The following is a 24,601-nucleotide window of genomic DNA, read 5'->3' on the forward strand; positions in this document are numbered from 1 at the left end:
CAATCTCACACCCGCGAGATCAAGACTATTTAAGCTTGTAGGTAGGAAAGGGTAGTGAGGTGGAGCTGCAGCAAGCACTAAGCATATATGGTGGCTAACATACGCAAACAAGAGCGAGAAGAGGAGCAACGGAACGGTCGTCAACTAGTAATGATCAATAAGTGATCCTGAACTCCTACTTACGTCAAACATAACCCAAAAGCCGTGTTCTCTTCCCGGACTCCACCGAAAAGAGACCATCACGGCTACACACGTGGTTGATGCGTTTTAATTAAGTCGAGTGTCAAGTTCTCTACAACCGGATATTAACAAATTCCCATCTGCCACATAACCGTGGGCACGACTTTCGAAAGATAATACCCTGCAGGGGTGTCCCAACTTAGCCCATTATAAGCTCTCACGGTCAACGAAGGATATTCCTTCTCCCGGGAAGACCCGATCAGTCTCGGAATCCCGGTTTACAAGACATTTCGACAATGGTAAAACAAGACCAGCAAAGCCGCCCGATGTGCCGACAAATCCCGATAGGAGCTGCACATATCTCGTTCTCAGGGCAACACCGGATGAGACATCCTACGAGTAAAACCAGCCCTCAAGTTTCCCTAAGGTGGCCCCGCAGTCTGCTCGGTTCGGACCAGCACTTAGAGGAGCACTGGCCCGGGGGGGGGGGGGTTAAATAAGATGACCCTTGAGTCTGCAGAACCCAAGGGAAAAGGGGATAGGTGGTAGCAAATGGTAAAACCAAGGTTGGGCCTTGCTGGAGGACTTTTATTCAAAGTGAACTGTCAAGGGGGTCCCATAAATCACCCAACCGCGTAAGGAACGCAACATTCAAGGAACATAACACCGGTATAACGGAAACTAGGGCGGCAAGAGTGGAACAAAACACCAGGCATAAGGCCGAGCCTTCCACCCTTTACCAAGTATATAGATGCATTAATTAAATAAGAGATAGTGTGATATCCCAACATCTCCATGTTCCATCATGGAACAAACTTCATCTTCTCCTGCAACTAGCAATGCTATAAGAGGGGCTGAGCAAAAGCGGTAACATATCCAAACAACGGCTTGCTGGGAAAAGTGGGTTAGAGGCTTTACATGGCAATATGGGAGGCATGATATAGCAAGTGGTAGGTAGCGCGGCATAGCAATAGAGCGAACAACTAGCAAGCAAAGATAGAAGTGATTTCGAGGGTATGGTCATCTTGCCTGAAATCCCGCTAGGAAGAAGAACGAGTCCATGAAGAAGACAAACGGATGTAGTCGAACGAATCCTCACAACTCCGGAACGAAACCGAAGCTAACGAGAGAAGCAACCCGGAAAGAAACAAACAACATAGTAAACAACCCCCACATAAACATGGCATGATGCACAATCAAGTATGATGCATGTCCGATTTAAAGAGGCATGGCATGGCAAAGTGCAACAAACAACACTACAAATTAAGTGGAGCTCAATATGCAACGAGTTGCATATTGACGAAACACCACATCAATTATTTAGTTCTCTCTCGTTTATGTACCCAACAATATTAAATGTTGATTACCATGGGAAGAGGTGAAGCATAAGTAAACTAACTATTTAAGCAAGTTAAATGAGACCGGAAACAATAAATAACAATTCCGGAAAATCCTCATGTGCATATTTTAGATTTGGTACTGTTCTGCCATAAACACAATTTTAATGTTGCTAAACAGAAAAATAAAGTGCACCAAGTTAATCTATGCATTTCTCTACCCCATTTACATATAAAGTTTATTTAAATCCGAGATACGGTTATTTATTTATGAAAGAAAACATTTTCACATGGCATTTTAGCAAATTAATGCAAACAGCAAGTTAAACATTTTTAACATGGATGAAGGCAGCATATTATGAATCTAGATGAAATTCTAAGCATATTTCATATATAAATTATTTACATATGATGCACGGTTATTTAGTTATTAGATGCATGAATACTAGGGGTTTTTCTGCAAAACTATTAAACACTGGATAAATAGACAAATTCGCAGACGCTGAAAAAAAATGAGCGAGCTGAAACTGGCTAGGCCAGCAGTGTACAGGAGAGTGGCTGGAGGGGCGGCTCACCCATGGGCTAGGCCCACTTGAGGAAGAGGAGGCCGGGCAGGCCAGCGGTGCGGGAGGTTGGGCCAGGAGGCGCGGACGAGGAGCCGCTGGGCCGAAGCAGAGGTGGCCCAGGCGCGAGCGCTGGGGCATCGTGCTCGTTCGGTTGACAGGGGAAACAGCGGCAGCAGCAGGGGACAGCAACGACGGCGTGGGACTTGAAGGGGAGCGACGGCGACTGCAGGGAAGGCCGGCGAGGTGGAGACGGGGCGGATCCGGCCGGCCGGCGCCGGATCTGGGCAACGACGACGCGGGCGGAGCTCAGGGGCGGCGGCGGTTCCCTGTGGAAGAAAGACAGGGAGGGAGCATTCAGAGAGAGAGAGAGAGAGAGGGAGAGGGGGAGAGCAGATAAGGAGAAGGAAGCAAGGTGAGGGAAGGCGCGGCTTCGGTCGACCTGCTGGTCAGGTTGACGATGCGGTGAACGCGCGCGCGGCTGCCTGTCTTCGCTCGACGCAGAGGCAGCAGTCAGAGGAGGCAAGACGCGGGACTTGCAGCGGCGGGGCAGGGAAACGGCGGCCAGGAACATACGGGGACATGCGGATCCGGCCACGGGGAAGTGGCCTGGAGAACCTGCACGAGGCCGAGCGCCATGGTGGTTGTAGCGTCGTCGGCCTCCACGCTAAGGACGGCAGAGCTCGGCGAGGGGGGTGCGGAGAGGAGGCATGCGAGGCAGGGAATGGAGCTCCGGCGGCTCTGCTCACCGGTTGTGGGCGAAGGTGGAGGCGCAGCTGCGGGTTGAGTTGCTCGGGGGCGAGCGAGCAGGGGGGTGCGGGAGGAGACAGTACCTCGATCCATTGAGGATCGAACTCTGGCTGGCTGCGCGAGGGTTGGTGGAAGGATGGATCGGGAGATCAGGGGAGATCCAGGAGAGGAGTGGCAGCTGCGGGTTGGCTCGGGATGGATCCCGAGGGAACCAGAGACTGGCGGCGGGGAGGAGGATCCCTAGAAATTAGGGATTTGTCTGATGATTGCACTGCTATTTATAGTAGGTGGGTGTGGGTAGGGTTATCTCGTCCCTTCGTTTGTAATCGGATGGACCAAAATAAATAGGTTAGGAAGTCCAATAAATAAAACAAAGATATCTTAGGGATACTTGGAGATGATCCGGACCCAACGGTGACAACTGTCCGGGTTGAGTTCGGGGAAGTTTCGGACACGCACGAAAAAAGGGGGGGTAAGGCGGTCACGGACAAGAGGGAAGCAAAAACCCGATGGGACTCGGAACGGTCAACGAAAGAAAGGTGGAAACGTGGCAACTACGAGCGGATGCAAGTTTTGAAAACATGACGGCAACGGAGTGCCGATGCAATGCGAATGATGCGATAATGAATGCAACAAACAAACGAAACACATGACAACAACGAAAAACATGGAAGCCGTCTGGAGCGTCGGTCTCGGGGTGGAGGAATAATTATTTTGCACGTAATAAGGAGGCACTTCCTTGCTGCGGCCATGGACCCAGCTGTCAGCCTCTCCACGTACAGTCCACGTCCGACGGAAGCCGTTCCTTGACCACGTTGACCACGCCGTGCCGAGAGCACCAGGGCGGTGGACGACGGCGAGGGCTAGGAAGGGGACGACGCGGAGCCGGGGAAGATGCGGGAGTGGAAGCCCGCACGGAGAGGAGTACGAGGGGTCACAGGTTCGGCTGCGGTGTGAGGCTGCCGTCGCCGCAGGGCCTGGCCAGCGGTGGGAATAGTAGGGGGCGGTGAGGCCTCCGCGGTAGCACAGTCGACCACGGGAGGCAGGAGCATGCAGCACGACCGGCGCTGCTTTGGGCGGCTCGAGCAAGAAGACCAGAGGTTGAAGAAGCACTAAGGCCGTTGGATGGACATCGTACGGTCACTAGAGCTAGAATCGTTCATATTGACTAAGTTGACAAAGTCCTCCGTCCCCGTCAACTTAGTAGGCCCACAAGTCAGCCTCCCACTGTGGTGGGTCCTAGCTGGCAGGGGGTATTCATTTTTTTTGTGCGCAATAAGGAGGCACTTCCTTGCGCGCGAAGATATAGTTGGTGGGTCCGACCTGTCAGCGGAGGGAACATTTTTTTTCGCAAAATAAAGAGGCCCTTCCGGCGGGTCCCAGATGTTAGGTGGAGGAATCATTATTTTGCGCGTAATAAGGAGGCATTTCCTTGTGTGCGGCCGTGGTCCCAGCTTTCAGCCTCTCCACGTACAGTCCACTTCCGATGGATGTCGTTCGTTGACCACGTTGACCACGCCACGCCAAGAGCACCAGGGCGGTGGACGACGGCGAGGCCTACGAAGGGAACGACACGGAGCCGGGGAAGACACGGCAGTGGCTTCCCACGCGGTGGAGAGTACGAGGGTTGACTGGTTCGGCTGCCGTCGCCGGAAAATAACAGGAGGTGTGGGTGAGTAGAGGGATAGACAGGCCAGGGATGCGAGTATATGATGGGGCCGTGAGGCCTGCCCGGCAGCACAGCCGGCCACGGGAGGCGGGAGCAGGCGGTTCCGACGGCGCTGGTTTGGGCGGCTAGGGCAGGAAGATCAGAGATCGAAGAAGCACGATTGCCGTTAGATTAACATCTAACGGTCTGATGCTGGTAGAGTCGATTGTTGACTAAGTTTCTTTTTTGATAAATCTTGTGTATGCATGAACTTAGTAGGCCCACAAGTCAGCCTCCAAATCCGTGGCAGACAACATAGAGCCCATTTTCTATTTTTTAATAATTTGCAGTCCATTTGCTAATTCTTAAGTAATTTATTACAGCCAATTTTCTGCCCAGGACCACTGTCAAAAAGTTCAACCTTATTTTGCATATTTCGGTGGAGTCCGAACTTTTGTAATCTCGAAATGATAAACATTTTTTAAGAACTTATTGATTTGCCAAAAAAATCGTTTTGTTTTTGTAAGCAAATAAGACGTGGGACAATTGAGTTGGTTTAAGGGAAACCAGTGGTATAAAAAATCAGCGTTGGGAGGGAAAACAACAACAAAAATAAGGATGTAAATATGAAAAGTGAATTTTATGTATTTTCAATATAATGATACGTGTATATGAACTAGTAAAACTATAGGTAGAGATTAGAAAACGGATGTAGGACATGCATTTCAAGAGGAAAATAGAAATGGGCTGTGTGTTTGATTCAGTAAAAAAAGTGCCTGCGGATGTTGTAAGACAAAATATAACTAACACTGGCGGGCCAGAGGCCAGTAGATACCTGCTGGATCTTTGTGCCCCGTGGTTGTCATGGGTTGGGCCTGTTAAAAACAAAACTAAGCCTGGGCAGTCTACAGCCCAGTTGAAACTTGCTCGACCTGAAAAAACAATATACGTGCTCAATAAACGAGAGAATTCTGCAAGTACAGACTGATAACTGGGATGCAGCAGGGATATTGTTTTTTCATCGTGATAATAAGAGCATGCACTTGTTTCAAAAAATTTGGAGAACTGGGAATTCGAACGGGAGGTGGTTATGCTACCCATCAAATAAAAATGAGGTGCCTGAAAATTCGTTTCGAAACAAATGAATCAGCTTTATATCCACGTCGACCCTCGGCATGATGGTTGGAAGCAAATGCCAAGTTCATACCAAAAGATCGTTAACAACAATACCAACTTGCAGATGACAAGGTAGTACAAGTACCAATACCAAACTAACTTATAATCTTTTTACTCCTGGCCCTAGTGTTCGTCTGGTAGAAAATCTTGCAGAGGACCAGCTCCCGCTCCTTCTCTTGCTCCAGTTCCCCGAGGTGGTACTGGTGCATCACCCAGTTGGTCCTCTGCTGGTCGAAGTTCTTGTTGGTGTGCAGCACCAGAACCTTTTTGCTGCCCATCTGCCGGCCGTTGACCATCACCGGCAAGGTATTGCCGGTGTTGTGCCACATCACGTGCATTCCGCACTCCGACTGTATCTTGCGACGCGTCCACGTGCCCCTTTTGAACGCCCTGGAATTGCGCTGGAAGAAATGCTTGCTTAGGCCACTCAGTGTGATACCTGCAGTATTGTCGAATACAGGTTTTAGTGTACGTAGTTGGCATTTTCATAACATCTTTGGCATGTTGCAGTCACTTGTTTCACTTTTTATTAACTGTCAAATTGTAATTGCTTCACCAGGTCTGCGTCTAAAAAGAAAAATAGAGCTATAAACAAAGGAATATGTTTGTGCAAGTAGACGGCCGATCGGTGTCTTACCTGGAAATTTCTCAGGATGGGTGTAGCATATGCCGTGCTCGCTGTCCATGATTGGTATGAACAAATCGATGAGAGGGTGAGATCTCGCGCTATCAGCACTCACTTTGGCCTCAAGGTGCTCGATCAGCTCCTGATCCGTGGGATCGAACTTGACGCCAGCCGGCAGCACCGGCCAATCCTTCTTCGACTTGCATGGGTTAATTCCAGTTATATGGTACTCAATGTATGATCAATCGACTGTTTTAAGTGAATGATGAAAGATTTCGACAGATAAGTGGTACTCCAAATCTGAAGTCCAGAATACTCGAACACGCCGCCGGGATTCTTGTGTCACGTCACGCGCAGCGTGTTGTCACGTCAATTCAATGTGTGGACATGATGAATAATTTGGCCGACGTATACTAGTACTGCTACTGTACTACTTACTAGTCGTATTTAGTGTCACATTTTAACCATAGGTATAACTAACAAGTACGTACTTGAAGCCTAAGTGATATATATATATATATACATATACATATATATATATATATATATATATATATAGGACAACACTATTCTAATCCTAGGATTAGAATAGTTATTCTGATCACGCCATGCCTATATAGGAGGCGCGGAGGTCCTCCCGAACTTCGACCGAACAAAGAAAACGACCGTCTGTCCCCAGCTCCCGTACCTCGATCCCAGATCCCGCACCTCGATCCCCAATACCAACCCACCCACCGGCGACCCCCTCCCAACCCGCCGCCGGGGACCATCCAACCGCCGCCGCTGCCTGCAACCCATGCATCGGGATTTAGCTGCCGAGGCGCCTCCACCTCCCACGGCCTCTTTGCCGGCCTCCTCCCACGGCCCCTCTGCCGGCCTCCTGCCGTTGCCCGGCTACCTACCCTTCTCCTGTGGCGACGCCTGACCCAACGACGCCGGTGCGCCTCCCACCTCCACCTCCTCCCCACGCGCTGTCGCCTCTGCCTCCTCGTGACGCGGCACCGTCCCTGCTTCCTTCCGGCGCGCCACCGCCCCGGCCTTTATCTGGCGAGACGCTACCCCCGCCTCCTCGTGGCGCACCGCCGCCCCAACTACTTCCGGTGGTAAGCCGCCGTGCTCACCTCCTCCTGGCGTGTCGTCGTCCCCGCCTCCTTCCAACTGTCTGGCGAGGAGGAGAACCGCCTGGCGAATCCATGGGAGCAGCGACGAACTGCCTTCTCTTCGGGGGGAGGGGAACTGGCGAGGAGGAGATAAGAGCGTAGTAACCGCAGGGCCTCGTCCCTTCCAACTGTAGACCGTTCCTTCCAACTGTAGCGAAGGGGTGAGGCTATTATTTACTACTAGTACTAGCATTATGGGATGTTATGGGATTGCATTATACTGTAAATAATAGCACTAGTAAGAAATTTTTGGCACTAGCTAGTAGTTTTTGGCGTGGATTAAGAAATTTTGGGTATGTTTTTGCTATTTTTTGTACACGCCAACTAGTGTCAAAAAACGTCTTACATTATGTGACGAAGGAGTACGTACTCGTACTGTAGCAGTACTAGTACTACTTTCTCAACTAGTAGTGCGAGGGTACTACTAGTGCTATGTACTGTACTTCTAGTATAGTGCACCAGTTTTGAACTCTTGAATCTCAAGGCCAAGGAGCTACAGTTGGAAGTGGAGGGTACTACTGTTCTCTAGAACCATCGCTGTACTATCAATGCAGGGAAAGTACACCTGCGTAGTGGCCTAGTGGGTACTCTCGGTGCTCTATTCAGCCGCTCCTCTCACATAGCTGGCCTACTCAGCCGCTCCTCTCACGCACACACTAGCAGCCTGTTTATCAGCGACGGTTACTGCGGGGGCAGAACATTTGAGTTATTTGATACAGCCAGACTAGGCTTTTCGCTTCCATTTGTGGAGGTGTAATGGATCTCGTCGAACTTTGTTAGTAGTTCCTTCTTTATGAATGAGATGAAGCAAAGCTTTTGCCTCCGTTTCATAAAAAACACGTCAAGAGGAATTTCTTTTATAGTAGAGCCGATAATGGAGTGAAGTCCATACGTGCAACGCCACAAGCTACAGAGTAGTAGTAGAGCACTTTACGTACAGAGCCATATTGCATAGTTCCCAATGCCCCGCCATGCTTTTTCGGCTCCTCGGGCTGATGAGGAAGCTGCAAGCGAGGTGGGGCTAGGACGAGCACGCGAGCTACGAGATGCTGGGAAGGAAAACCCGTTCACGTGGCTAGGCTATCCAGTGCACCTAGATTGTGGTGCCGCACGTCCGTTTGACTTCAAAACTCAAACTACCCGTGTATAATATTGGCTCGCAGCGAAGTTACTATTTAAAAAAAGGCCGCCGTGCGTTCGGCCGGGATCGAACCCACAAAACGAGGTATACACTCCCGCGGCCACTAGTAGTACTCGTTGGAGTACAACGCAACCTAGAATCGCCTTTTGTCGCTAGTAGTACATTGTTCCTTACAAGAAACCCCTAATAATGCAAGAAACCACTAATAATGCCAAGAAACTACTACCACTTGCATACGTGGCAGACTTAAGATAAGACTACCTTATCAACCATTGTACATGCTCTTACCAACCAGCCCTACCAAGAAACGACTACTCTACAAAGTGCCGTTATAGGCATGTTTCAACCCATGGCCCTATTTGGATACATTTGTTGTCAATCTAACCCTGCCATCCAAACACCACTTTGGTTAGAGTTAGTTCAGGGGTTAGAATCTAACCTCTGACTTAGAGTATCCAAACAGGGCCCGTGTCGCCCATTAAGTCAACGCCTTCTATTCGACCGGGCGTTATGACTTGTGGGACCTACATGTCAGTCTGCACAAAGATCCTCGAGTGACCTCCTACCTCCGGCCCGTCCACCTAGTCATCCTTGGCCATGGGACGCAGCTACCGCCGCCGGCAGAAGGCGAGGTCAAAACCGCCGGCGGTGCGGAGCCCATCTTGCGGCAGCCCGGATGCCAGCTCCATCCGGCACTCGCGGCCGCTAGCTAGCCAAGATAGCTCCGTCCAGCTGCTTGTCTGCAAGGTTTGCTAGCTAGATTGGCACGGCGGCGCGGCGGCTTGCTCGCGCGCGCCGCGCTAAGGCCAGCCATCTGGCTTGAGCGAAGGCCAGCGCGGCGGCTTGCTCGCTTGTGAGTCACGCTCGGGCCAGCCTGCCAACCCGTGCGGAGGCCAGCGCGGCGTCCGGCCCGTCCGGCGGAGCGGCGGCCGACTCGCTCATCACCGGCGCCACCGACGAACACGCATCAGCACTGTTTGAAGTAATGTTCAGAAAAAATAATGATTTGAGGGTGAATAATAGGATAGAAGGTCAGATGTGGGTCCCTCGTGTCAACGGTCAAACAAAATGTGTTGGTTTAAGCTGCCTCGTCAGCACGGACGTGTGGGCCAACCCTGTCATAAATGGGTTTAAACTAACCTAATCGGTAGGTAGTAGTTTTTGGCGTGGATTAAGAAATTTTGGGTATGTTTTTGCTATTTTTTGTACAATAGATTCTTCCTAGGGCTGGTTGAAAGTGGTAGTTTTTTGTTAAATACTCTACATATTGTAAGTAGGAGTGAAAGTTAAGCTTTGGAACCCAATAAGCAAGGCTAGTTACATAGTGCATATTTGTACATGATTGAAAGTAAATATCAACGATGAGTGACTAATATCTTGATGGAAAACTCGAAACTATGGAATACTAGGGAAAAAATTTGCATGGTTGGAAATACTAGCAATGTTCATGTGCGTTGCAACGAATCATAATTAGAATAATACTTATTCACAAACTTGATACAAAACACACTAATTTTGATATACATATATCACTAGAGATATATTATGTTTCAATTAGAATATATTCCTTGGGCTGTTTTGGTGAGGTCAGGGAGGGATGTGGTTGGTTTTAATATACTAATTATGGGTTTTTCTGCAAATTGGTAGACAAGTGGGATGTTTGTGAGAAAAGGCAACAACTTACCTCACAGTCATTAGATGTAGATCTAATGGTCACAAACGACGGATGGCAGACACACCATCATCACCAACTTAGTCTTCTGTAGGAGTACTAGCAAGATCCGTGCATTGCACGGAACATCAAGATGCATTTTTTTTTTTATAAAAACACTCGTTGTGATTGACCCATGCGGGAGTAATCCCATGTGTAAAAACTAATGATATCTCGAGAAATAGTAGATAAGGTGAAGAGGAGTGGGGCGTGGTGGTGATCGGTGGTCGGACTGAGCGGAGGCATGGGGATTGACGACGCCGGCAGCGGCCACCAGGCCAGTTTGTTCCAGAGGCTTCCTTTCTTAATTGCTCAACAATGAGGTTGTTGGAGATAAGGATGAACGAGGGAAGGCCTTGTCTGCAAATGTGGAGAGGGGTGCGGGTATCTTTTAGTTAATTTCCATCAGTCAGATATAGATCGGACGGTCTATATTGCAAGATGGCACGCGTACCATCATCACCAACTCGATTTTTTATAAGAGAAGAAATATAAGTATGGAGATACAAACGTATTATCGATACTTGTTTCCGTAAACTAGCATCTACATTCTATTCAACGCCTCAGCATGTGAGGCCTTAGCACAATGACTTCTCGACTGTGTAAAACAAAGGTTTTCCCGTTGCCGATAAGGAGGGGGTGACGGCGGCGTGCTTTTTGGCTTGCTCTAGTCCTAGTAGTCATACTAGGTGGTCTAAGCACGTGTAGATTTATTCTTTTTCACGTCTTGTGTTTGTCGTACTGCCACGACTGTTGATGAATAGACGGTAAGTTATTCACGGGGAAACCCTTGTTGAGCGTGTTTGCGAGAGAGAGAGACAGTGTGCGTGTGTGATATGTCTAGAGACTGAGGCAATGATAACAGATTCTTTGTGTCTATGTGTGTGGAGGATAGAGAGAGACATGTACATGGGGCTTTGTGTTTACGTGGAGACACATATACATAATTAGAGAGTGAGTGTGCGAGATACACATGCGGACATGGGGAGAGATGAGGATCTAGATTAATGGGTGTTTGTGCGTGTTTGTGTGTGTTTGTGCGCGCGTTTGTGTGTGAGAGGGAGTGTGTGTATGTGGAGTAGAGAGACCACTAATGATGTAAAGCTAGTATAAGGGAAGGGGGAATGGTGTGACATGTGTAGTAGCGGGATAGCATGGGTGCGGGAGGGGGGAGCAGACTATTTGGAAGAGACATCGATTGTGTGTGGGAGAGGGGTGTGAGAGAGAGAGCTAGCGACGGAGAGAGAGAGAGAGAGAGAGAGAGAGAGAGAGAGAGAGAGAGAGAGAGAGAGAGAGAGAGAGAGAGAGAGAGAGAGAGAAAGAGAGGGGGCGAGAGAGGGGGCGTTTGTGTCCATAAATGGCGTATAGATAGGGAGACAATGTTGATGTTGTTTGAAATTGGCCTATGTACGGAGACGCAAGGGAAGCGAGTCATTGTGTGTGTGATAGGGACTTCATGAGAGATCTAGAATAGATGGTGTAGAGAACAATGTGCGAGATCAAGAACGATGATACATTAGGGAGCTATGGAAAGAGTCACGACATATATGTATACAGGGAGGAGCTGGGGCGGGTCCGCATGTGGGAGAGATAGAAAGAGGAGAGTGGTGCACAAGGAGACAAAGTGTGCTTGTTTTGAAGTGGGGGTGGTGTGTGAGGTGAGTGTGCGAGAACCACATAACTAGGGAGATAGACGTTTGGGGGCGATGTTTTGTGTGTATGGGAAAGATACACTCTACATAGTGCGTGTGCTTGGGAAAGAGAGATGCCGGGAGACCTAGCTAGAGAGTGGGGGAAGAGATGTGTGCATGCCCAAGAGATAAAGTGATAGAGACCTATATTGGGGTCTGGACTTTAGAAGAGAGAGGGGTGTTAATGTGCTCGTGTGTTGGTGTTTGGGGGAGAGAACGACTTCTGCGTGTGTGTGTGTGGGGGGGGGGGGGCGACGAGGGGGGAGGGGTTTGCTTCAGATAAAGAGTGAGGTGTCTATATTTGAGGGACTTTAGCGTAATTGAGATATACATGGTCAATAGTGTGTGCACTCAAGGTTGATCAATTTGTTTCACAGTTTGGACTATGAGATAACGATACTTTTGAACATGCGTGATATACTTTGATGTACCAGAATTACAAACCTAAGATTGGAATTTTGGAATTCGACTCCATCATTAGCTTTTGTAATTCATTTAAACGGGGGTACATTTTTAAGCCAGGATTTCGTGATTTCAAATTCATATAGCAAACCTAGAGATATACACATACAGGCATGTTCAAACTTTATAATCATCCACTTTATTCATAAACATACACATTTTTGCTTTTGTCATCATATTTAGGATAAACACATTTGGAATTTCATTTGAATTGGACCATATGATGGTATTTGCTTGTAGTAGCTCAATGATCCATATTTGAATTGAATGGACAATCTAAGTTTCGAGTTGGAGACATTGATTTTCAAAACTTGCACTTTTTTTTGCGTGCAAAACAAACAATTCTCGGCCATGATATCATAGTCGGTCGTACAAGAGCAGGATATAATTTAAGGCGCCAAAAGCTTTCAAACTTCCCGCTCACATCGAAATATCTCGCGCCCGAAAGTTTAGCCCTGCGATATTCCTGTTTTACCCCTGCCACATGAACGGAAAAGGGCTGCTTTGGTAACTCCATTGTTTTCCCCTCTTTGCCCCCAATATTCTTCCCCAGAGCCCCTCCCCTACCCCCCAACCACGGCAAGCCGCCGAATCTAGTCCTCCGCCGCAGCGGTGGACCTCACACCCCAACGAATCTACCTTCCGCACCTTGGAACCCCCAACTGCCAACTCACCACTTCACCGGAGCCGCTTCAGCGACTGGCTTGTACACCGCTCCAGATCTCCTTGACCGCCATCATGGTCCACCGCACCGGATCTGCTTAACCGGCGTCCTCGTCCACCACAGTGTAGGCCCTTCACTGACTCCCTCGTCGGTCCCTTTGCTGGCCCTTCATACAAGCCCTCGTCCGCCGCAACAGATCCGCCTCACCGAAAGCACTGTACAACGCGTCCCCGAAGCCTTCGTCCACTGCACCGGACCCGCTCCACGGACGCCATATTCAACTCCACCGGCCCTGCTTTACCGACGCCGCAGCCTCATCAAGTTATTTCGATCTATACTCCTTCGGTTTTTCTCTTTATAGTGCAACTGTTCACTTACCACAGATGAGATTTTTTGTATGTCGACAGGTGCCGCAACTGTAGCACCGGAGCCGCTTCAGCGACGGCGACAGCCGGCCCAAACTCAATCGCAACACGAGCACCATCGATGATCCTTAACTATCAAGTATGCCAACGATACCCATACGCCGCCGAGAATCAGGTACTATTATCCAACGGGCGGCGCCTACGTTCACTTTCTTAGCATAAGCACCACACCTTTGAATTTCTTCAGGGCATCATTCAGTTTTTCATGAGACGCGTTATTCTACTTGCACCTGTAGGGCCATACTTCTGGTAGTGAACATGTTACATGTGCTAAATTACATACCAGTGCACATATAGTTAATATGCTTTAGTTTTGTCCTAAGTATTACTGTACTTCCTAGATATCACTGCCTACTATTTTACTTCTTGCATGCTATCATATTTATGATAATGGTGTTGTTCTGATGCCACCTGTTGGTTCCATCATACTGCTTCATGTTCTCTATGCTTAATTACACATCAGCAAACTAGCATGTGGTTCCGCTGGTTTTTGTTCGTTTTACCCGGCGCGGACGTCCGCTAACAGAGACAAACGAACAAATTCGTTCGTTATAAGAACTAAACGAACGAACGTTCATAAAATAAATCTAACCGAAGAAAACCGAGAAACCCGATCTAATAAAAAACCGATCTAGGGTTTTTAATAAACGGCGGCGGCTTTTGCGGTTTTACTGGTTCGCGGGCGAGAACCGGCGGCGGCGGCGTCGGGATCCGGCGAGGCGGGGCGGCGTTGGGCGGCGGGGCTCCGCGGCGGCGGCGCGGCAGCGGTGCGGTGCGGCGGCGCGACGGCGGCGTGCGGTAGCAGCGGCTACGGGCGGCGCGGCTCGGGGCTCAGGACGGGTGGAGAGGGGCGGCGGCGGCATTTATAGGTGGGGTGCGGCGCTGGCTTGGGGGAGGGGCGACGCGGGGTGGCTCGGGATCGGACTCCGGCCAAAGTCCGTCGCGGGCACGACGGGGAAGGCGGCGGCGAGCGGGCCGGCTGGGCCTTCGGCCCAGTGCAGTCCGAAAGTTTTTTTAAGTAAATAAATTCCGTCGAAGAAAAAAGGTAAATAAATATAAAATATTCTAAAAATGCCAAAAACAATTTTCACCGTCTAAATAAAATATTTAGAATAAAGAGAACATTTTTCTGGCCTAAAAATGCAATTTTGAAAAATGCATATTTTTCTAATTCAAATAAAATAGCAATAAAATCGAAATAAAATTATTTATTTTATTTTAATATTTTTCCTCCTATATTTCTTTTATTTTGGGGAAGTCATTTTATCTCCTCTCTTTTATCTTTATGTTGAAATATTGTAGAGAGAAAAATATTAAAACCAAAGCGATCCTCTTTTCAAGTTTGAGAAAAATTCAAATATGAAAATAGTGAAATCCCCAACTCTCTCTGTGGGTCCTTGAGTCGCTTAGGATTTCTGGGATCGCAAACGAGATGAAAATAAAATATGATATGCATATGATGACCTATGTATAACATTCCAAATTGAAAATTTGGGATGTTACATTTAGTACCGACCCTTTAGTCCCGGTTCCCCAACCAGGACAAATGGGCCTTACGAACCGGGACAAAATGGCACTTTTTCTACTAGTGTAATTCAGTTCCGCCACCACATTTTTACTACCTACATGAATTTCCCCGTATTAACATTTGAAATCAGTGGCATCTACTCAAATAATATTCATAGGTTGTGGCATAGACATGTTTACATCAGCAATCTTTCCTTTGAGATATATGGTGGCCTTTCATGTAGTTCAATGTATCAATTTATCATTCCATTGCTTTCTTGATTCAACAATAACAATAAAGGACCGCTAAATTGTACTCCCTCTGTTCGGAATTACTCGTCTAAAAAATGAATGTATCTATATATATTTTAGTTGTAGATACATCCATTTTTGTGACAAGTAATTCCGAACGGAGGGAGTACTTTGTAGACAAAGGGATGATGTACACCTAGGTTATATAGGCTAAAGAGTATTGATAGTCTGACCGCACATCATTTTTTTTACACTCAGTAATCTTTAATGGTTTATTAACACTAGCTAATCCGAAGTAGATGTTTGTTATTTGTTCCATTTTCCTTACTTATCCAGAGAATGATGTTCTTTATTTTTATCTGTTTTGTAGAACCATCGAATTCAAGTCATCTTTGAGTACACGACAGCTTCTGAAGTTCGTGCCAACATGCTTTCGTTTCCCACATGGGCTGAGATGATGCAAATGAAAAGACAGTCTCAGGCACAAGAGCATGATGTGCTTGCGCCAGTTGCTTTCACACCAAGGCCACTAAGTGCACCTATGAAGTTGACCGACAAGGCAGTTGGACGGAGCTACTAATTAGTATGCCTAATAGCTATGGCTTTGTAGTTTGACCGCCTCTACCGTCACTATGCCTGGCTTTTGCTTTCTTATTATGTTCCTGCTATTAGTACTTCCTCTCTCGTGTTCGTGCTCTTTGTATTGAACTTAATGTTGTAGTTATTAGCTTTTGTGGTCTAATGAACTCACTGAGTGTTTATAATCTTATGACAATGTTGAACTTGATAATATCTTGCTTCGTTGTCATGTTGAATACGTGTGTTAAAACTATGCTTCTTATTGAATGATCATTATCTGCTTGACCACATCGTTGGGACCGGCACCCTCGCGTCAAGGCGCGATCCCTAGTACTACTAGATACTGTAGCACCTTGGGGTCAACTTGAAAAGCACTGGCCTCGTCGCCTCCCACTCGTCTTGCTCCCACTTCAGGACCTACGTACACACCAAGGCCATGCACCGCTTCTCCTCCACCACGCCAATGTCGCCACCCCGCCTCCGCCTCCGCCTCCGACTCCGCGCCTGCCACTCCTCCTCCACCTCTCATCCCTCACGCATCTGGGATCCCCACGCCGCCTTCGCCACCGCCACGGAGCGTGCGCGTTCAGGCAACCTCACCCCGGAGGACGCACACCACCTGTTCGACAAATTGCTGCGGCAGGCCAATCCTGTCCAGGAGCGTCCCTTGACTAACTTTGTGGCTCCCTCGCCCGCGCGCCCTCTTCGGCCGTTTATCCCGAGGCGCCGGACGACGGGTGGCGCAGCCAAATGTCTTCACCTATGGTGTCCTGATGGACTGCTGCTGCCGTGCACGCTGCCCTGATCTGGCGCTCGCCTTCTTCGGCCGTCTCCTCAAGACGGGCCTCGAGGAAGACCAAGTCGTCTTCAACACCCTCCTCAAGGGCCTTTGCCACACAAAGTGGGCGGATGAGGCTCTGGACGTGCTGCTTCAGAGGATGCCTGAGCTGGGCTGCACTCCCGATGTGGTGGCGTATAACACCATCGTCCATGGCTTCTTTAGGGAAGGCCAAGTAGGCAAGCCGTGCGATCTGTTCCATGGAATGGCACAGCAGGCCGTTATGCCTAATGTGGTGACATATAGCTCTGTTATTGATGCGCTGTGCAAGGCTAGAGCAATGGACAAGGCAGAGGTTGAACTGCAACATTTGGCATTGTGCTGATTTCGTACAACTTTTTTAAAGAGTTAAGCGTGAAATATCTTACTCCAAAAATTTATACTGTTGAAAGCTGAGAAGTTTGGTCTTGTTGCTTAAACATCTTTCTGTTCTGTGGTTACTTTGCATTTGCAGGGTCCTATCTCACAACTGTCTGTCAGAACGGCTTACATTTCTGTGCATATTTACTACTCTGACTTGGAAGCTGCAACTACAGGTACATCATCCTCTCTAAGATCCAGGATCACACGGGTATGGCTCATGCTGCCACGTTGCAACAATTCGGCCGGCTAGGAGACACTTGGCCGCAGAGCAAATGAGCTCTACTCGTGGACTATGCAGCCTGATTTGGCAGTACCATGCGTGACTCTTATGTATCATCAGTATCTGTCCCAAGTGGAAAGTTGCACAGGGAATGCTGAACGGTTATCAGCTTGTGAAATGCATCATTGTTGGAGCTGAAAAGGTGGATCCATCGACCTTCTGAGGGTTATTAACATGTTCATGATGGAGTAGACACCAAGATCCATAAGACCATAAAGATTCCTTTGAGTTGCACACATGTGTTGGCCAGTCAATTTACTCTCTGCACTAGTTTTACCCTATGAGCATTCTGCTAGCGCTTGTCTGGTTTCCTTCGTTATATATGCATGCATGCCTGTTATCCCTCGAGGTCATGTATTTGGTTGGGTAGTACGTACCCGATCTCTATGCCGCAATGGTGTCTGTTAAGATGAATGACTACTCTATCCCAGACTTGTGTCATGGTAAATCAAGCGAATGTTCGTTCCTATGATTGTTCCTGTGTGTGCTTAATTTTTTCTTCTTGTTGTTGAGAGCATAATCAGTCAGTGTGTTCTTGGCAGGAGTTAAATCTGTGCGATTTTCTCATAGTTATTTTTCTACTAGTATAAGTTATGGTTGCGGACTTGGAAGCAGCACTGCAGCAAGTTATTTCAGTGATTTTGTCTCCTTCATTTGCTTTCTAACACGAAGTTTATTCAGATCCGTTGGAAGCTGCATTGTGGGGGAAGTGACGGTGATGATTATTGAAGCTAACATGCCAGGTTCTGCTCATGGTACCCGGTATGATGAAAGGACACTTCTCTCCATCGAGTCGTTTTACCTTACTTGTCTCTTCTGAAGAAAGTTTGACTGCAGATTCTTGCAATGGGATGAACCCACCAACCACCATACACTCACCAAGGACGAGCAGATGGCCTGTGTCGAGCTTGAGTCATTTAGCATTTCCGTGGTTTGAGAGTTTCGATCAAGTTAGTTTTCTTTTGGCTGGACGAACGAAGGAGTATGATCTGTTATTTATGCATGCTTTTGGTTAGAAACATGTGAACAATATATGGTCTGTTAACCTTATGTTGTCAGTCAGTATATACTATATAGTACTGCTTTTATCTACCTACAGCGTTTTATTTTCGTTCGAACTGCACTGATGAAAAGCACTGGATCATAGTTGTAGTACAGATGCTTGGGCTGCTCTGGCGAACATATATGGAAGGGATGATGACTGTTGCAGCTAACATGCACATGTGAATGGACTCTGAGAGGTACGCTGCTCTGACAAACATCTATCGGCCCTTCTTCCTATCAATTAGTGATGACAAATCAGTATCATTCGATTCATCATAAATTATACTCCTTCAATATGGTATATATTGGATATTGTACATGTCCATATATTCCTGCAAACTTGGTCAAAGTTTACAAAGTTAAGAGTTTGAAAAATATCTCATATGCACTATAATTTCGCAAGGAGAGATTAAATAACTACATGATTAAGAATCTCATAGAGACTTAAAGAAAACAACAATTATACAAAGATGTATTCAACGTGCTGTCGGGCCTGGATCGGCGGCCAATGTTGGTATCCTCAGCTCCGTTTCGAATGCCGTGTTACTGCTCACGTCGGTGGACTGCGCACTAGCGTACGCATTGTAATTATCGTCGCCGCTGCTGCCACCAGTGTGGAAGCTAGGAGCGCGGCCCTCCTCGAGCTCCACACACTCATGTAGCTGCGCCACCACGTCGGCCATGGTGGGTCGCTGTGCTGACCCCTGTGCGGTGCATTTGAGTGCAATCTCCGCCACCTTCCACACGCCGTTGATATCATAACCGCCCTGCATTCGCGCGTCCACCACGCCCTCCATGTTGCCGCGTGCCAGCCGCTGCCTTGCCCATTGGATGATGCTCGTGGGCTCTGGATCCGAAAGTATGGCTGGTTTGCCGGTGACCAGCTCCAGCAGCACCACTCCGAAGCTGTACACGTCGCTCTTGGTCGTTGGCTGCATCGTGGCCTGGTACTCTGGATCGACGTACCCGGGGGTAAAAGCGAGCGTGTTTGTGAAAAGATGAGTGTTGTTGTGGTAGTCAAAGGCTTTGGTCAAGCCAAAATCGGCGATCTTGGCCTCTAGCCTGGCATTCAGCAGAATGTTGGTGGCCTTGACATCCCTGTGGATGAGAGGCGGGTTGCAACCCGTGTGCAGATACTCCAAACCTACAGATGACAAGAACATCAACCTGTAATTCGAATGCCTGCTCAGTATCCATAATGTGCCTCTGTTGAATACAAAAATAGGCCATAACTAAAGAAGAGCAGCAATAAACTGCTCTGGATTTGAGCGTGCACCTTGTGCAGATTCAAGTGCGTTTTTAAGTCTCTGCCTCCATGGTAAACATCCTCCATTGTGTCCGCTTCCTATAAATACAATAACAACGTGTCTTCCGAATTAATTGAAAGTATCTCAGGTGAACCACTAGGGCAACTTGCACATTCACTATATGAGCTGAAAGCCAAATCCTTTTTGTTAGCCGTAGTTGGTATTCATACCTGCAATGTGCTCTCGCAGGGTCCCTTGAGCCATGTACTCATATACAAGTGCCATATACTCCCCATCCTTGCAGTAACCAATCATCGAGACAAGATTCTTGTGATGAATCCGGGTTAAAATCTGAGCCTGCACAAGCACATAAAATTTCACATCGAAGTCACGCATTTCTGCCAAGAGTTGAAGGCACATGCTGTTAAAGGATCTTGTCCAATGCACCTCTGCGAGGAACTCTTTGACGCCTTGATTGGAGGAGTGAGACCGCAACTTCACCGCCACTTGAGTACCATCCTCCAGGAAGCCATCATAGACATAGCCGAACCCTCCTTGGCCAAGCACCCGGTCAAAGCCATGGGTTATCCTCTCGAGTTCCTCGTATGTGAACCGGCGATTCTCAACTAGTCGCAGAGAATCATCATCGCCGCCATAGCTCTTTGACATCGCCTCTTCATTTTGTGGCTTTACCGCCCTCCTGTTTTTCATTGACCCTTCATGTATTCATGAAATTGGTGAATTAATAGACCAAATATGGGCATTGTTGTGTGCTAGCTTGATCATGCTGAAAATGCCTCACTCTAACCTGGCTGCTGGTTTCGTCGTCTTAAGAAGAAGACTAGTAAGGCCACTGATACTATCACCATAATGACAAGTACAGGGACGGCAACATAGATTGCCAGTTTGCTCTTCCTTTTAGCAGCAAGCTGACATGAATTTCCGTCGGTGCAAAGGTTTGGATTGTTGCCATGTCTAACAAATCGAGTACCAAGTTAATTAACGAAGTCCCCGCCAAAAGTTTTTTAACGAAGAAGCTTAGTGGAATTTATCAAGTATGTATATACTATGAACACCTTAGATCCAGGGAGCCATCTTGAATTCTTTTGAGAAGTCCAGAGGGAATTGATCCATTGAGTTGGTTGCCAGACAAATCTCTAGAGGAAAACAAATTAGACACACTATATATGTATATAATAACTTGAAGAAATTCAGTCAAAGTTTGACAAGACTTTTCTGTACACTGCTTGTTGGAACTATTAATCTTGTTAGTTATTGCATATGTGTCATATATTGTGTCCGAGTCTGTAAATAAGCGTGTCTGCTAATTAGTTAGGGCTAATTGCTGCCCAACTTACATGACTGTCAATGATGGTAACTGTGAAAGGGCATCTGGAATTGAACCTGTCAAGTTATTGTTTGACAAATCCCTGCAAGATAGGGAAACAATATATTTAATTTCTTGAAGCTTCAAAGAAATCCAGAACTCCGACATATTAATTATAGGAAAGCCATAAATAATTTCTGGAAGCTTCAAAGAAGTACAGACGAGATTAGGCCAAAGAAATCCAGAACTCTGACATACAAGTATTGGAGAGCCTTTAGATGCGCGAAAGATGATGATATATCACTGTTTAGACCACTGGAGGATAGGTTTCTACAAAAAGCACATAATAAAAGGATCAGCTTAATTTTCCATAGCTGTATATATACAGAAGGTAATTTTTTCATCTACTCTGACAACACTCATGTTTGCCCATTTTTTTTTTCAAAACAGATAACTTTGTTATTGGTCTCAGGTAAAGTGTTATCACCTTAATCATCCCATCACAAAATAATCAGAAAAACCATCCTGTTTTTTTTTCAATTGAAAGCTTCAAAATCAGAAATAGAATAAAAGATAGAAAATTCAAGAGCGAACATTACATGATATGCATGTATGTGTGGAAAACTTACTAAAAATGTGAGAATTGATGAACAAAATTATATAAAAAATGAAACAAAATTGCAAATATATAAATATTATGAAGAACAAGCTAATTATAGGAAAGCCATAAATACTTTAAAAACAATACAAAAGTGTATGTTTATAATTTATTTCTGACTTCTCTTGAATTCCTCAAACTGGGGAATAATGATCTTGATTTCCCCCTTTCTCATGTAAAACATTACATGATTTCCAATATTTGAATATATATATATATGAATTACTTACATGCTTGTGATTCTTGGAGGGTTGGCAGCGGCATAGCTGCAGTTCAACCCATCCCATGCCATAGTCCTGGGAAAGCATGGGTCACCCATCCAGTTCTTTCGTACCCCGTACTTGGCCTTAATCGCCATGGCGGCAGGTGCTGAGCTCATGCATCCATGCATGCATCCATATCAGAGTCCTAGTAGCACATAGTGGATTGATGGATAGATCATAGATCGGATGAATTACCGTCCTGGGAGTCGGTGCCAAGGTTGGTGGTGGGTATGACATAGTACATCTCGACGGCGTTCAGAATGGGCGGCAGTGTCGAGTTTGCGGTGGCATTGATGGATAAGTTGTAGCCGCTATGCCGGCTGGGCTTGGTATCATAAATCGCGTTGCTGATGAGGTGCTCCGGCGTGAAGCCCGTCGGGTACGCGAGCTCATCATTCAGGTTGATGTAGAACTGGCGCAGCTCGCCGTTGCTGGCGTTGAGGAGCTGCAGCTCAGCGAAGTGCAGGATGGCGATGTACCCCGGCCGGGACGGGTCGTCGTCTCGGGGCTCCGCGTCTAGGGACTCCCAGCCGAACCAGATGTTCTCGGAGGCGTTCCGCGTCACAATCGCCGTCTGCATCACCTTCCATGGCACCTCGAAGAGGTCGTCGCCAACGCCGTACACTCTCTCGGTCGTCGAGATCTCCGCCCAAATCGTGGCGTCGAACCACGGGTACCATAGCCGGTCGTGTGGATCATCGGGGTACCTTATGGTGCCCGTTTTGTTTACCGGGGCGGCGTTGAACCTGGCCAGCATGACCAGCCCCTGCTCCGCTGTCGCCTGTGGGTAGAATGTCCTCTTCAGCGGTCTCAGGTCCAGGCTGGAGATGAAGGGTGTTCCGCCGCCGGTGTTCACGAGGCACACCTGCAGCAGGTCGTCCGGCACGACGACGATGGCTTCCACCACTGCCGTGTTTCCCTGGTCTGCCCCCCACGTTGAAATGTTCACCGTCTTCCAGAAGTTGACGCCGATGTGGAGGTCAAACGACGCGGGCGGCCTGTTGAGGCCGTCGTAGTTTCCATACAGGAAGCTGGCGCGGATCAGGTACTTGAGGCCGGACACCAGGGACCGGAGCGTGTAGCAGTTGCGCACGCCATCAGGGAAGCTCCGTAGGTTGTGGCCGCGCCTGGAGAACCCGAGGTACTCTGCCGAGATGTTGTAGTTCGTGCCAGCATCGGTGAAGCCGGAGTCCGAGACGTATGCCAGTGTCGTCGTGTCGTCCACGTAGCTCGCCTCCTCGGCTAGCCCGCAGTCTATGCTGATGAAACCTACCCGCCGCGCAGATATTTATGTGCTAGCTGAGAGTCTGAGACCGAGAGAAAGAGACAGAGAGAGAGATACGATGTAAGATACCTCTGCTGTCAGGCTGGGCGAGAGGTTGGAGTACGCCGGCGGCAAGGAAGAGAAGCAGCAGCCACCGGCGGGGTGCCATTGTTCTCCTCGTGCGTGCTGATTGCTTCACATGCATACAAACAGCTAATGGTGCAACATCATCATCGTTATTCAGAATATATGTAGCCTAACATTAATATATACTAATGTTAATTTGACTCTACGAGTCAGTTACATCCACTGATCATCATCAGGTTGACATCAATGTTTATCCAAGCCATCACGCACCTAATACACAACTTGCTTTATGACATACGTCCAATGTAGGACTTACGGAATTTTACACAGTTTGCCAATTGTCAATCACTCCATATTTTTGTAAAAATTAGGGAGATTTGACGTGGTACTATTTTGTATGGTAAATATAATATGAAAAGCCAACATAAGTTGTACACTAATTGTTATAGTGTTTCTCGGCACAGATTTACACACATGAGTTAAAGTATTTTAAAAGAGAATTGTTGTTAAAGGTACGTTTGAATACTGAACTTGGTTCTCTTGTCCGCACCAATATTTCTAACCGAATATGATGATATGATGCATCGCATATGACAGAAAATGACATGGGAGAAGAGTGGTAAATTTTTTTGTACCTTCTACTAGAAAGTCTTCCCGTTTTAACCAGTCAACCTACCCTAACCATTGCCCATAAATAAAGTTAAACAATACCAACTTGTTCATGTTGCCAACAAAATAATCGCGGGGAAGATCATATCTACCGTGTAGCTTAGCTGCTTGTTGTTTGTCTCTTGCCGTGTTTGGTAAGCTAGCTTATTACTTGAGGCCGGTCATTGTAGCTTGCAATTCAACACGCATTATACCTGTAAATCAGTAATTAATTGACAGTTAATATAAATTAGCAGCTACATATGACAGCATCATCGGTGTCATGTTATGTAATGTGAACTTATCTATACATGATTTACATATATGTCCACAAGTTGTTACAAAAAAAAATTATATGTCGACAACAAATGGTTTGTAGATGGTCGTGGTGCGTTAGGCATGGGATAACTGTTCTTGACTTTTTTGGACTCCAATTGGCAAAATGAAGTGAAGAGTGGTTAAGACTTTGATTTGTCACGAGCAAAGGAACTAATAATAACTAGGATTGCCATCTTTTGCAGGGAAGTTAAGATCGGCTTCAAGAGGACCAAGTACTGGTCAAATGCAATTGTCGAAAAAAAGTACCGCTCAACTGCACTTTTTATGCACTAGTTAGGGTGTGTTGCTATGGAAAAATATTATGATTAGAGATTTTATTGGGCTGAGCACATATGCCCGTGACCGCGAGATGAAGAGGGGAAAGAGATGTGCA

At 47.3% G+C, this 24,601-nt stretch overlaps 1 protein-coding gene and 1 long non-coding RNA gene across 3 annotated transcripts; one reads left to right on the top strand and one right to left on the bottom strand.

Moving 5' to 3' along the window:
- The first annotated feature begins 15,933 nt into the window (after positions 1-15,933).
- Positions 15,934-18,443, top strand: LOC120962143 (uncharacterized). 2 transcript variants are annotated; one of them, XR_006662385.2, is made up of 4 exons: positions 15,934-17,055; positions 17,163-17,493; positions 18,033-18,113; positions 18,189-18,443. It is a non-coding gene; the product is annotated as an uncharacterized lncRNA (long non-coding RNA). The 2 variants fall into 2 exon arrangements; XR_005753085.3 differs by having other exon boundaries at positions 15,934-17,493.
- A 263-nt stretch (positions 18,444-18,706) lies between these two features.
- On the bottom strand, positions 18,707-23,486 carry LOC109742477 (probable LRR receptor-like serine/threonine-protein kinase At1g05700). Its single transcript, XM_045227655.1, has 11 exons — positions 23,245-23,486; positions 22,086-23,159; positions 21,858-21,996; positions 21,228-21,299; positions 21,001-21,072; positions 20,719-20,799; positions 20,451-20,617; positions 20,090-20,358; positions 19,873-19,999; positions 19,672-19,740; positions 18,707-19,539 (listed from the first exon to the last, which is right to left on the bottom strand). The coding sequence occupies exons 1-11, from the start codon at positions 23,357-23,359 to the stop codon at positions 18,872-18,874; spliced, it is 2,853 nt and encodes a 950-aa protein (XP_045083590.1). The 5' UTR covers positions 23,360-23,486; the 3' UTR covers positions 18,707-18,871.
- Between the last annotated feature and the right edge of the window lie 1,115 nt (positions 23,487-24,601).

This window comes from Aegilops tauschii, chromosome 1 (assembly GCF_002575655.3).
Source record: "Aegilops tauschii subsp. strangulata cultivar AL8/78 chromosome 1, Aet v6.0, whole genome shotgun sequence".
NCBI classification, from domain to species: domain Eukaryota; kingdom Viridiplantae; phylum Streptophyta; class Magnoliopsida; order Poales; family Poaceae; genus Aegilops; species Aegilops tauschii.

What these genes read in the sequence shown, in the direction of transcription:
- LOC109742477 (XM_045227655.1), bottom strand. Translation starts at nt 23,359, where the DNA reads ATGCATGTGAAGCAATCAGCACGCACGAGGAGAACAATGGCACCCCGC. An exon ending in TTACCATCATTGACAGTCAT is followed by an intron (nt 20,800 to 21,000) that starts GTAAGTTGGGCA and finishes GTTTTCCTCTAG; the next exon opens with AGATTTGTCTGGCAACCAAC. An exon ending in ACGACGAAACCAGCAGCCAG is followed by an intron (nt 20,359 to 20,450) that starts GTTAGAGTGAGG and finishes GAATACATGAAG; the next exon opens with GGTCAATGAAAAACAGGAGG.